This window comes from Patagioenas fasciata, chromosome 6 (assembly GCF_037038585.1).
Source record: "Patagioenas fasciata isolate bPatFas1 chromosome 6, bPatFas1.hap1, whole genome shotgun sequence".
NCBI lineage: Eukaryota > Metazoa > Chordata > Aves > Columbiformes > Columbidae > Patagioenas > Patagioenas fasciata.
In genome coordinates this window covers 10,591,978-10,604,588 of record NC_092525.1, presented here as the reverse complement: position 1 = coordinate 10,604,588, position 12,611 = coordinate 10,591,978, and the positions used below count along the sequence as shown (strand labels likewise).

General features: G+C 42.9%; 2 protein-coding genes across 11 annotated transcripts in view; one reads left to right on the top strand and one right to left on the bottom strand.

The window, feature by feature from the left end:
- Nucleotides 1–12,611, bottom strand: part of PRDX1 (peroxiredoxin 1) — a 341,280-nt gene that overhangs the window by 221,258 nt on the left and 107,411 nt on the right. The gene's annotated exons all lie outside the window — the stretch shown is intronic.
- Nucleotides 1–12,611, top strand: part of MAST2 (microtubule associated serine/threonine kinase 2) — a 183,384-nt gene that overhangs the window by 94,658 nt on the left and 76,115 nt on the right. The window contains exon 1 of one of the 10 annotated variants that reach the window (XM_071809906.1): nt 6,113–6,147. The exons of the other annotated variants lie outside the window; for them this stretch is intronic. Within the exon in view, the coding sequence (XP_071666007.1) occupies nt 6,128–6,147 (20 nt within the window). The 5' untranslated portion in view covers nt 6,113–6,127. Of the gene's footprint in view, nt 1–6,112; nt 6,148–12,611 lie in introns of those variants that run through there. 10 annotated transcript variants of the gene reach the window in all.

Genomic DNA, 12,611 nt, shown 5'->3' with positions numbered 1-12,611 from the left:
TTTATGCTTGAAAATGTAAAATTCATCCTCTTGGCCTGTTCATTACATTAGCATTCCCCTTGCTCCCAGAATAACTTTTCTTAGCCAACATCCTTCAAAAGCAGCTTTTTGTCTCAGAAAAGCTGTAGTAAAAGGGCATCACAACATCCTCAGCATTCCGGCCGAGCCTGGGTGTGTTAACTGAGCGATAAGGAAACGAGCTGCGGAGAGGAAGGTCCTGAACTGCGGGGTGAGCTTGGAGCAAACTGCCCGAATTATACCTAAGAAATAAATTGGATGGCAGAGGTCGTTTTAGAGTTCAGGCTTGATTTGCTCTTGTGGGTAACGTGCTGTCGGCCGGCTGAAATCCCTTCTACCATAACTGCCGGTGTCTTGTCCTAGTGCAGATTTAACCATCCACTGGCAGTTCTTCAGTCCTTAGTCCCTACAGAGACCATTTCTAATGGAATTTGAGTCAAATACTGAGGTTCCATCTGATTGAATAAAACAACTGACATTTGAATCGCACATGAAGAGGACAGGGCCATGGAGAGAACGTGAGTCCTAGTAACTTGTTTAAAGAGGGTGATTGACCTTTCCATGGCATCTAAGCCCAATCATCAATTTTATGAGCTTGAAATAACGTTGTATTGAAGTTACCAAATATCTTACTAGTGTTGTTTGGGAAGAATGGTGTTGTATGAAATATTAGCTTACTAATAAGCGATATTTTTGTAAATAGAAATACAAAGAATCTTATTAAATATTCAACTTGGTGTTTTAGCAGTGCTTGCTTCTTATCGCTATTTGGTAGCGTTTCCATTTGGAAAATACTAATTGTGACGATAGAGCCGTAGTTAACATCCTCTATATCTGAGACCCGTTTTGCAAGAGTCGTTCTAGGACGATGAAATCAGAGCAGTTGCTTATGCGTAAGCTGTGGATGAGATGGCGTTTCAGGCCGTCCACTGTGATGGCAGCCCCTGCAAATTCACTCTCTGTGCCCGATTAAATTTACATGAGAAGCTGGCAGCTTTCATTCAGGTGTATGGTGTGCAGTGCCCATTAGCTCCCTCAGTATTTCTGATCCTTTGAGCCATTAACAGTGCAGTCACTGGGATGTTCCCTGCGTGGGAAATGCACACCAGGGGGAAGTTTGGTTGTTCTTCACCCTCCAAACACTTGGCCATCAGGTTTTAGTTTAATCTCAGATCAATATGTCCAGGGAGCAACTGAAATCAGCGTGAACAACTGCAAAGCAAGAGTATGGCTCCTTCGATTGGAATTGGCTTGGTGATTTCTGCCAAAAAAGGAAGAAATCTAAGCTTGTATAACCTAGCAAATAACGATAGAAAAGCGAACCTTGAAGATCTATTCAACTTAATGTTTCCTGTCAGACTCACATGTCTGGAGATTGCAGTCGGCTCAAAGCCCGTTCTTCGTCTGCGCAGGTCACTGTTCAAATAATAATGATGCCCCAAATAGCTCAACACACATCTTTCATGTAATTTTTGTTCAAGGAACCCTCCCTTTTTTAGAGACATGTAGGAAGAACTTCTTCCTTTCTTTGTGTTGAAAGTTTTCTGCTGAAGTTTTTCCACGTTTCGCAGTTTTAACTATTTTGTTAGTGATACAGATCAAATAGCTCTTCAGTTAATCTGCTTTGATTTACGCTTACTTATAGTAGAATAACTTTCTGTGCTTGTTTGGTATACAATTCAAAGTTTAAAATAAAATTGATATTCCCTTTATAGAGAGAGAGAACGTAATCTTTGTGACTCCTCCAAATAATTGAGCTTTGCTAGAGAACAGTTTTAATTTCTGGATATTTCTAGTGAATAATTAATGGATTTCATGCCATTAAAGAAGTTATATGACTATTAAAAAAGTTAAGTTTGAAAGTGTCACGTATTTGTGTGACACTTCATACAATGTAACCATTCAAATGATTGAATAGTTAGGAAGAGGTAGGGTTTTTCCAATTAGTATTTCACAGAATCGCAGAATCCTAGAATGTTTGTGATTGGAAGGGCCCTGGAAAGCTCATCCAGTGCAATCCCCCATGGAGCAGGAACACCCAGCTGAGGTTCCACAGGAAGGTGTCCAGGCGGGTTTGAATGTCTGCACAGAAGGAGACTCCACAACCTCCCTGGGCAGCCTGGGCCAGGCTCTGCCACCCTCACCAGGAAGAAGTTTCTTCTCAAATTGAAGTGGAACCTCTTGTGTTCCAGTTTGTACCCATTACCCCTTGTCCTACCACTGGTTGTCACCGAGAAGAGCCTGGCTCCATCCTCCTGACACTGCCCCTTTCCATATTGATCCCCATGAATGAGTCCCCCCTCAGTCTCCTCTTCTCCAGCTCCAGAGCCCCAGCTCCCTCAGCCTTTCCTCACACGGGAGATGCTCCACTCCCTTCAGCATCTTGGTGGCTGCGCTGGACTCTCTGCAGCAGTTCCCTGTCCTTCTGGCACTGAGGGGCCACAACTGGACGCAATATTCCAGGTGTGGTCTCCCCAGGGCAGAGCAGAGGGGCAGGAGAACCTCTCTCGACCTATAGTATTTCAGCTCGTTTCCATTATAAGTTTTCCTTCACCATAATGGGACTCAAAAAATTATCTTCATTTGAAAGCTATTGGACTTCTGTGTGTTTCAGCCTGGTTGAGATATTTAAGAAATATAGTCAATAATATTTTGTGGGAACTTTTCTTAAGATACAGTCAACTTAAAATGTAGGCACTCAATAGAGTTTTGACCTTCCAGATGTTTTTTCCAAAATGACCTCAGTGATCTCCTTGGTACTGCTTCAAACTTTACAAGGAGTCCAGCTTGCTTTTAAAATGGCAGGTTTTATTCCAAAGGAGATGGTCTTGTACCAGGTGCCTGTATTTGATGATAAATGCAACTGCTATGAAAGAAGTCCAGAAAGTGATTTTTGTGTGGACTGTTTGCCTAATTGCATTCTCATTTAATGTCAAGCTTAATTAATGTCCTACTTGGTAATGGTAAAGATCAAAAATGGGGCAAGTCGTTGGCGTTGGCCATTTATAGCTGTCTGGTGGCCGTGGTGTCATTGGGAAGGCCCTGGAAGCCAAATATTTGGTTGGCAGGGAAATGCTCCCTCAGCACCGGAGCCGCTGGGCTGTTCTGAGGTGGCGTTTCCCAGCACAGGTTGGGCGTGAAGTGGAGAAGGTGCATGAGCGAGACTGATGGAGACTGAATTTCCTGAAAGGTGAGCGGAAGTATTTTATAAGGAGAGAGGTTTCTTCTTCCCCTTCTTCTTCTTCTTCTTCTTCCCCTTCTTTTTCTTCTTCTTCCCCTTCTCCTTCTTCCCCTTCTCCTTCTTCCCCTTCTCCTTCTTCCCCTTCTCCTTCTTCCCCTTCTCCTTTTTCCCCTTCTCCTTCTTCCCCTTCTCCTTCTTCCCCTTCTGCTTCTTCCCCTTCTCCTTCTTCCCCTTCTCCTTCTTCCCCTTCTCCTTCTTCCCCTTCTCCTTCTTCCCCTTCTTCTTCCCCCACTTCTTCCCCTTCTTCTTCTCCCACTTCTTCCCCTTCCCCTTCCTCCCCTTCTTCTTCTTCCTCCCCTTCTTCTTCTTCCTCCCCTTCTTCTTCTTCCTCCCCGTCTTCTTGTTGTTCCCCGTCTTCTTGTTGTTCCCCTTCTTCTTCTTCTTGTTCCCCTTCTTCTGCTTCTTCTTCTTCTTCTTCCTCCTCCCCTTCTCCTCCTTCTCCTTCTCCTCCTTCTTCTTCTTCTTCTTTTCCTTCTTTTTCTGACAAATTATTCTTTTCATGAGTTGAAACAAAACTCATAACATATTTGTGTGAGCACACTATTTTTCTCAGCATGGTTTCTGATATGGAGAAGGCTCCATTTTGGAACTGGTGTGAAGCTTCTAGTCCTAATTTTACAAAACGTTTTGCTTATCATGCAGAGGTGGTAATATGGTTCCTTAGGAGGATTTCATTTGTCACCGTACATGTGAGAAAATGCTTATGCTTCATACGTTTGTTACAACTAAAGCGAATTTTGCAAATGTTGACGTATTTTAAAACATGGCATGTTTTTAAAATATGTTTGGTTTCATTGTGGTGTTCTGTTTTTCTGGCAAAAAAGCTGCATCTCCAAGTGTGGCGTCGTGACTCTGAACTTCTCTGTAGTTACCGTCTGGGGACAGTCCCCAAATGAGCCCTTTGCAGGTGCCCATTTGCAAGCTGAGATTTCGCTGTTGGATGTAGAACGGACGTTTTGCAAAGCGGGAATATGAGGCGTTAAAGCAATTCCCGCCGTTTGTGAACCCGCGTTATATAATCCCCAAAGCGCTTTTTGCTCTTCTCGGGCAAACGCTCTGCAGAACCACAATGAATAGCACGGGGGGTGCATGGATGAGGGTCCGATAATGTGAACACCCCATTCTGGCCCTGTTTGCCCTGCCCTGTGTTTCCCAAGAGCAGCGGAATTTATTTGTGTTGCGATGGGTTTATTTTGTTAGTTAACCGAGTGCTTTTTTTCCCCCGTTATTGCTTGAAAATTTCCATTCGTATTTTAGCTGACAGTAAACCTGAGGATTTCGATACCAGGGCTTAGTGGACTTGGAAGGTCGTGTAATATTCTGAATATAACGCTAAGATGCTGTTCTTCGGTCGCTACACTTGATTGGTGTATGTTATTATGCGGTTACAGAAGTGAATGTGTTGATTCTTTCTCACCAGTGGTAGACAGTGGCAGAGTTTTGTCTGGTTATGTTCTCAATTAACTTAGTGAAATCAAACCAGAGTGGGATTTAGCTTCATTTGCGTTGAAAAGCGCTGGAAGAGGTGATGGCATTGAGCAGAGATGTGGTTCCTGCAGCAAAACCGCATCTCCCTGTTTAGAAGCTGAATCAGATGCTGCAATTCTTGATAGATGCCTGGATTAAAAATGTGCTGTTATTTAATGGAAAGTTACGAAGACCATCTAATCCTTTCATGTGATTCTGTGGAAAGCTAAAGGGAACCCACTGGGATTTCTTTCTCCCAGCCGTTTCTGTGTATTTTTAAGGGCTGTATTGTGCATGGAAGGCAGTGCCAGCTGTTGATTGTCATCTTTCTCATGGCTGTGATAAAAAGCCACTCAAGAAGGCTGAAATATGAGAACGTCATTAGCTTCCCTACTGGCAGAAGGGCTTAAAAAAGCCACAATAAAAAGAAAATAGATGGCATATTGGAATTAAAACAAAAAAAAGACTGCTACAGCGAGGTTTTGTTTAGACCCTGGAAAAAGCAAAAACATAGCCAGGAGGTTCTATGGGCACAAAGGGGAAAAGTTGAACTTGTGCTGAGGTGCACGGGGGTGTGTAGGAAACATCGGTGTGCATCACACGCTCCTGCTTGCATTTTGTTGTCAGAATTCAGCTGGCTGAGTTGTTTTATGGGCACCAGGTGCTGTGTAGGAGTTGGTGTTTGCTGTCACTGACGTGTATGTGGGGCGGCTGACTTCAGGAGAACGGATTTCTGCTTTCAAACTGATCTTAGGTGGCATCGTTAGCCTTTTTTTTTTTCAATATTCACTTGGGTTATTTAAGACAAAAGGTTGGATTTGCTTAAAGATGGATGATGAATTGAAAAAATAACCAAAACGCCCCCGGTGTGCTTCGGTTCTGAAGCAGAGCGCCACCATTTCAAAGTGAAAACAAAAACTGGGCGGTAAGTGGTGCTGGCTGTGCAGACACAGCGTAAAAACCCCTGCGTTACTCACAGTTGCAAGCAGAGCCTGCTTACGGTTTTGCTTGCGAATCACCCCATTGTAACTGGATGAAGGCAGAGAGATGTATATAAAGCATGGACGGTGTGTAGGCAAGAAACTCCAGTTTGGAAGTGTGTATAAATTAGGAAGGGAATAAACACCGCGTTGGCGCTGCCTCCCAAGGTGGAGGCGGGAGGCAGGGCTGGAGGATGGAAACAGCAGCCGCGGGTGCGCTCGCCTGCCTGTCTCACGTTAATGGAACAGCTTGCAAGGTCTACAGGGAATTTGCATTGGCTCTGTCACTGGTATTATTTAGTTCCTTATTTATTGCTAGTAGCTTGATTGTGCTGTATTTTCCCAGCAATGAAAGCTTTTAAAGATCATGTCTGACTCCTTTTGGACAGTGCTGTCCAATTTCTCCCTGCCTGCTACCAGCATGTTGAGACGATCCAAAAGGTAATCTAAGGATTTTGCGAGTAATTCCGACTATGTTTTTCTAAGCTGTTTGTTTTAATACTGTGCAGGCTTGCTTCTTTTTTAACAGATTAAATCATATTCCTAGTACGTTAGGTATGATTTCTTCATTTCTTAATGATTTGTAATTGTGTTCATTGTGAAAATCCTACTGTGCAGATCCACTTATCGTTCTTTTTTAAGGTATTTATTTAAATGCATTGTTCCTTCTCCCAGTATGTGAATGTGGTAAGGGGCTTGTTTCTACAAAATGATGGATAGATGCTTTGCTAAGAACAAGCTGCTCTAGTGTTTGAAGTAGCAGAACAGTATTATGATGAAATAGGCAGCAGTAGGCAGGGCTTGGAAATATTTTGACTTGTAACACTTGCATTCGTCTTAGAGATATGCATAACCTTGTATTTTAAATCATTCTCCATACGTTTAGCATTTTATTTCCTTGGAGACATAAATATGTTAACGCAGTAGTTGGTGAGTGTTTGCATTCACACCGCTGTCTGGATTTGGATAAAATCACATTGGAGGGCGTGAGCTAATGAGTGATATCAGGTCTGATGCGGTACGGCGATGGCTCTTCCAGACTGGGAAATATCAGTATAATTATTGCTCATCGTGTGCTCTGTGGAGCTTAATGTATGTAGCCTGAGAACTTACTGGTGAGTATGGCAGGTAGTTAATCCCGACTAAAGCAGTGTATTGAGGTTTAGGAGTAAACGGGTGCAGTTATTGTCAGTATTTCTCAGTGGTTGATTTGTCGATACAGTTAAAAATCCATGAAAGACTCAGAATATAAGCTTTGACTTGATTTTTAGGGTGAATGTTTTTCATCAGCTCTCAGAAATAATGTTCGGCTGTTTTAGAGGATTGTAGCTCATGCAGAGAAATATACGTGGGGTGCTCTCTTTCCTGCTGTCGTTCCACATCTCTGGTTTACATCTTATCAAAGTTGTCTTCTGTGCTGACAGCGATTTTTAGAAAATTTCCTCGTGTTGGAGAAAGATTTAGCAAATAAATTTAGCTCTTAGTTGCAAAGAATTGCATTCGAGATGATATTCTTCTCAAATACAAGTTTCGTTGCCTTTAGCCTGGTGTTTGAAGGGGAAGATTCGGGTTGTGCGTGGCTCTGCTCCCCGCAGTCACTGTCACACTCACTGAGCAGCTGTTTGATGGGGGAACGGGAGCGGCAGAGGTAAAGCTCAGTGTTCCCTTACGGATTTCTTGGACTTGGTGGGAGAGGGAAGGGAGGCAAAGTATTGTCCTGTGCCTCTGTTTCCAAAGGGTAAGGTCGGTAGGATTTGGATTTCAGGTGCTTCTTGGCTGCCAAGCGGTGGAATTGGCCTTGGGGAGCCGGGCAGAGCCAGGGGGAGCCAGGGTGCTGGGTCGTGCGGGTGAAGGTGGGGTTTTCTGTAGGAAAATAACCTGTGTTAGACCTGCAGCTTATGGAGCAACTTGTTCATTGCTCCTTCTCGCAGAAGGTTGTGTTTGTAAAGCTCACTGCATTCTAGATGCTGTTCAGTGCCCATAAGGCTGGTATTTTGTGAAAATTCAACAATCACGGGCTGCCTTACAGAGCAGACGCTGCAGTGGTTCTCATAACAAAAATAAAGTATCTTCGTGTTTTAATACCTTGTTAGTGTAGCATTTTGAATTTAAAATGAGACATCAAGGGTACAGTTGGAGACATCCTAACAAGGCTTCAAGTGCAATATTTTGTCGGAAAACTCCTACTCAAGATTTCAAATTCCATTTATTTGTTAGTAGTTGAAGTACAAAAGGAAAAAAATTGATCTGTAAATCTGCTGCACATCTTAATGGAAAAGAGACGACTTTTTATTGATTTAATCCCATAAATGAGTATTAGATATTTCGAAATGATCAAACCGCTCTGTGAGGATTCAGAGCAGAGAGATGCAGCGCCAAGCCAGGGCTGGGAATCCTGTTCTGCACAACAGGGAAACCACAGCCTTCCGTCAGCCTTAGGAATGGAGTAATTGAGCATGGGCGACGCTTTGCTGGGAACATCCGCTCCGGCCCCGCTCGGCTGGCGGCCGCCCCGCTGTCCCGGGGGAGATGGAGAGGCAGCTTGGGCCGGTCCTATGTGCATTGTGATAAATGGCCTGGTTCTACAACACACTGCTATATGGTGCTACTTGGCGGGCATCGAACATATGTGCACGTATGTAGGAACTTTGCTCTCAAGAGCATCTGGGCTATGAGAGAGGCCGCTGTACATACAGCGCCGGGACGTGTTGGCGTTGATGTTATGGGGACTGTGGCACCTGGGCTCTTAGAGTGAACTACCATGTTATTAAATGAATAAATATTTTTACACTTTAATCGCTGCCCTTTCAAAGCACAATGTTCACTTCTTAATAAGCTTCTTACTTATAGAAGTGACGATTGCAGTTTAAATTTCTTCTGTAACATTGCAATCTCCAGCATTATTAGCAGCAGATATTTTTTTGCTGTGTCAAATACAATTTTCCTCTGCTCTGTTTGTAAAACATCTGTAGTGTCCTACTGCATTTGTAAAACATCTGTAGTGTCCTACTCCATTTGCAATAGCTTGTGTGCTCTTGAATCTGGGCTTCTCCACCTTTGATTCCTCTTAGTTTTTAATGTGTTTTTGCATCGCAAGAATGGATTCCTAGTGGTATCGTGATTACCGAGCTACGACACATCTCTCTGTAATGGTGGCTTCTGATACCTACTAAAAATCCTAAAGGGCCTCACTCCCATATGGCTTTTCCTGCATTAGGAGGCAAATGGGAAGGACTCCTCTTGCTCCTCGGTGCATTGGGTTGAAACGAGCTCTCGTGTGCAGCTGCTGGGGTTCTCGCCGCAGCTAATGGTGCCGTAGGAGTGAACCATCTGCTCCCTGGTCGGGGTTGCTGGGCTGCTTCTTCTTGAGCGTATTCCCAGAAGGACAGAGAAAGTCAAGAGCAAACTGTAAATATATGGAGTTTGTCGTGGGAGGGGCGACATAACCATAAATCAGATTTACCTGTCAGACTGGGTCTGTATAAATATTGATGATTTTCAACTGTAGAAGAAATACGAGAGTTCCTTGGTTCAAAGGGCACGTGCGGTTGGTATTCGAGTATCAGCTGTGCTGAGGCACTACCTATTGAAATTGGATTATGGAAAGATAAAGCATCATTCTGACGTATTTAAATTAAGTGTCTGGTTTGAAATCCTTTTGTTGTCTTGTGCTTCGGGCAAGTCTTGACTATACTCTCACCATTTGGTATTTTAAACAGCAGTGTAGAATTGTGCAAGTTGGTCTTGAAAAACTGACTTAGAGGGATGATTTCTAATATTTCCTTATGTTCTCAATAGTTTAATCCTATCTGGGTGGAACGGGCTGTAACGACGGATTTTAATAATTTCGCTTTTGTTCAGTGACTTTCCTTTTGCAGAATTAAGATGGGGAGATTGGTGTATTGAAGTGACCAGGAAGACAACGCTGGGGGCTCACAAGGGTGGGTTTCTGTTAGGAAGGCCATGCTAGCCATGTGTCCACTGTTGCCATCGATGCTCTCATTCTTTTCCCTCTTTTCCTTTCAATGAAAGGGCACCAGTGAGGCAGTAATTTAGTAATTCATTAAAATCACAGGGATTAACTACCCTTAAAGTGTAAAACTATCTTAAAGTAGCAAGACACCTCTAAAATCAGTGATTCTCTGGGAATCGTTGTATGTCATTATAAACAGTTCCTCGGTAACCAAGAAAAACGCTCTTCATTATTGAAATATACACAAACAAGAAGAGAAATGACCTTTAACTGGGATGTAAATGAGTGAGTGGGAAATAATCAAGTGGCCAAAAGCTCGTAAATGGTGCTTTCCAATGCATTGGTGTATTCACGGTAACTTTGAAGCTACCGTAACAGGACCGTGTTAACAGTGGGTCCATCCTTATCCCTTCCCATGGATTCAGTGTCTTTTTCATGCTGATTCATCTGGATTGACACCGAAAGCCGTGTGTGTCAGGAGGATGCCACCTCCTCCATGTATACATTGTCACTTGGAAGAAAAACAATTGGTTTGATGCGAGCAGAATACTTTCTTGTGGTAACATACAGCTAATCTTAAAAATGTGAGTCTATACCATAATTAAGTCTAAAGTGACAGCTGTCATGCCACACATTGCCGTGCTCAAATGAATAAAGTAAGAAATCCTTCCCTTACATTGTGAAGGGTTTGAAAGACCTGGAACTCTTCCATTGCAATTCCTTTTGCTGGTATTTCAGGATGACCTTAGAACTAAAACACTGGGTGGAGGAAGAGATTCTACCTTATCTTCTGACAAGCTCGTTATGAGAATGATCTTTTGGATTACGTGAAAATGCAATGGGTATTTTGCTCACTAATGGGTGAGTTTTGGGAGCTTCCAATACACTCGGTTAGAGGATATTTGTGCTACTTAAATACAATGAAAGAGACCGGCGCACCATGAGCGGAAAGTCAGTCCTCCTAATATCCAAAATCAGTTTGATGATTCAGGAAATACACTTGGGTTGTTAATAATTTCTAGTTATTTGGTATCTGTTGACTGTTTCCCAGCTGGACTAAAACCCAAAGTGTCTTACAGGGTTAACAGTGAAGTTTTAGGCTTTGAAAGCTCTTTGTTCAGATGGAAACTTTTGGCCATTGCCCAGGACAAACCAGTTTTTCAAGTCCGAACTTGAGAGGAAGCAAAGCGACACACAAATCGGTGATGACTTCTTGAATTATTTGGGTCCTTCTCATGAAGGAGGCTGCTGATTATAAAATGATTTTGCACTGATGTTTTAAGTGAGGAAAATGAAATATTCAGGAAAGAGCCTGGTTTCAGAAAGCGGGAGAAGGGAGGTTCTGAACTCCTCAGAGGCCGCTCAAATCAGATCGGTGCTACTGCGGAAGGTTGGAGAGACAAAGTACACACTGGCATGTGTTTGGCCTGGAAATGTGCAGTTCTTGTGTTTAATTGAAGCAGACACATTTGGGTTTTGGAATCTGTACAAAGTCTGTGCATCTGCTTATTTTAACTCTTATTTGCCTCTGACAAGTGGGTTTTAGATCCGGACACCCAGCAGCTTGAGAGCTCTGGATGGACCTGTAGATGTAGCTGGTTCTGAGGAACCTTTGCCTGGGCTGTGTTTAAGGAAAACACCTTTGAAATGATTTATTCTACATTTGTAGCTGATTATCAGCTCTTCCCTGAGTAGTTTTTCCCAGTCCATAGTCCAGTTGGGTTTTTTAGCTGTTATTTTGAGGACTGCAGCGTAATATCCAAGTGCTCTTTAGAGTAGCTTTGCAGATAAAGTAACAAGCATTTCAGTACTGAAATCTCATAGTTTATTCCAAAGTTTAGTTTTAAAGCCCGTTCTTGCTGTTGGCCGGGGGTGGAAGGGCCCAGAGATCGGGATTCAGAAGGGGAATGAGGAGAAGTCCCTGTGCCAGATGTGACATCCCAGCCACCCGATGGCAGCCTCTCCAGGCCGTCATTGTCGGCAATGCTGTGCAGTAAACTGGATGTGTCTTGAGATTCTGAGCGCAATAAATCGTGATCTTTTCTTTGAGGAGCTGGCATTCAGCTGTGATATTTTATATGAAGACAGAGCGTGTTGAAAATCTAAGCAAATGTTATGTTTATAGAGCAGCACGATGCTTGCATTAGTCTCCCCAAACCCATTACTGCCTGCTGTGCTTACGCAGTACTAAGCATATCAATTAAACTACTTCAGCAGAATTAATAGAAGAAGTAATCGCTTGGTGTGTTTGATTTGATGCTGAAGGAGTTACTTTTGGTATCTGGACCCAGAGACCTGAGCCTGGGGATTAAAATGTTCTGCAAGCACCTATGAGAACAGTCATTGATCCCTAAGGAAATGCGCTTGAATTGGGCGCTGGCATTTGAAATTACCTATTTCCAGTATATTCTATGTTTTCCTGTCCTTTAATTTTGTTCCAGTCTTGATTGCATGGTAAATTAGTATGTTACAATTAGCAGACTTAAATTAAGCATGATTGCTGTGGAATTTGAAGACCTGACTTGCTGTAAGTATTTGCATTTGTCTTCCTCTGTGTCTTCGCTCTTGTGCCTTTGGTTTCGTGCTGGATTCGGACTTTGTGGCGGAACAGAACAGGTATGGTGAGAAAGCTGAGTTATGGCAATATCTGGCTTCCAGAAATCTATTTTACAGCCGTGTTTTACTATACAGAAATAGGGTAATTCTATGTAACAGTCCTATCTTTCCCTGCTTAGTCTCAGAGAAAATTTGGACTATGTTTGCCTACGCATGTTTGTGCTGAAGTTTGTCGAACATCATTTGTAAAAATAATACCTATTTCTAGTTCCCTTAGTGATGAATAAGTGCATCAAGCATTCAAAAAGCTTTCAGTGGTTTCTTCATTTGCATTTGGACCCAATTTTGGAAGGGGTACATTAATTAAACACCTGCT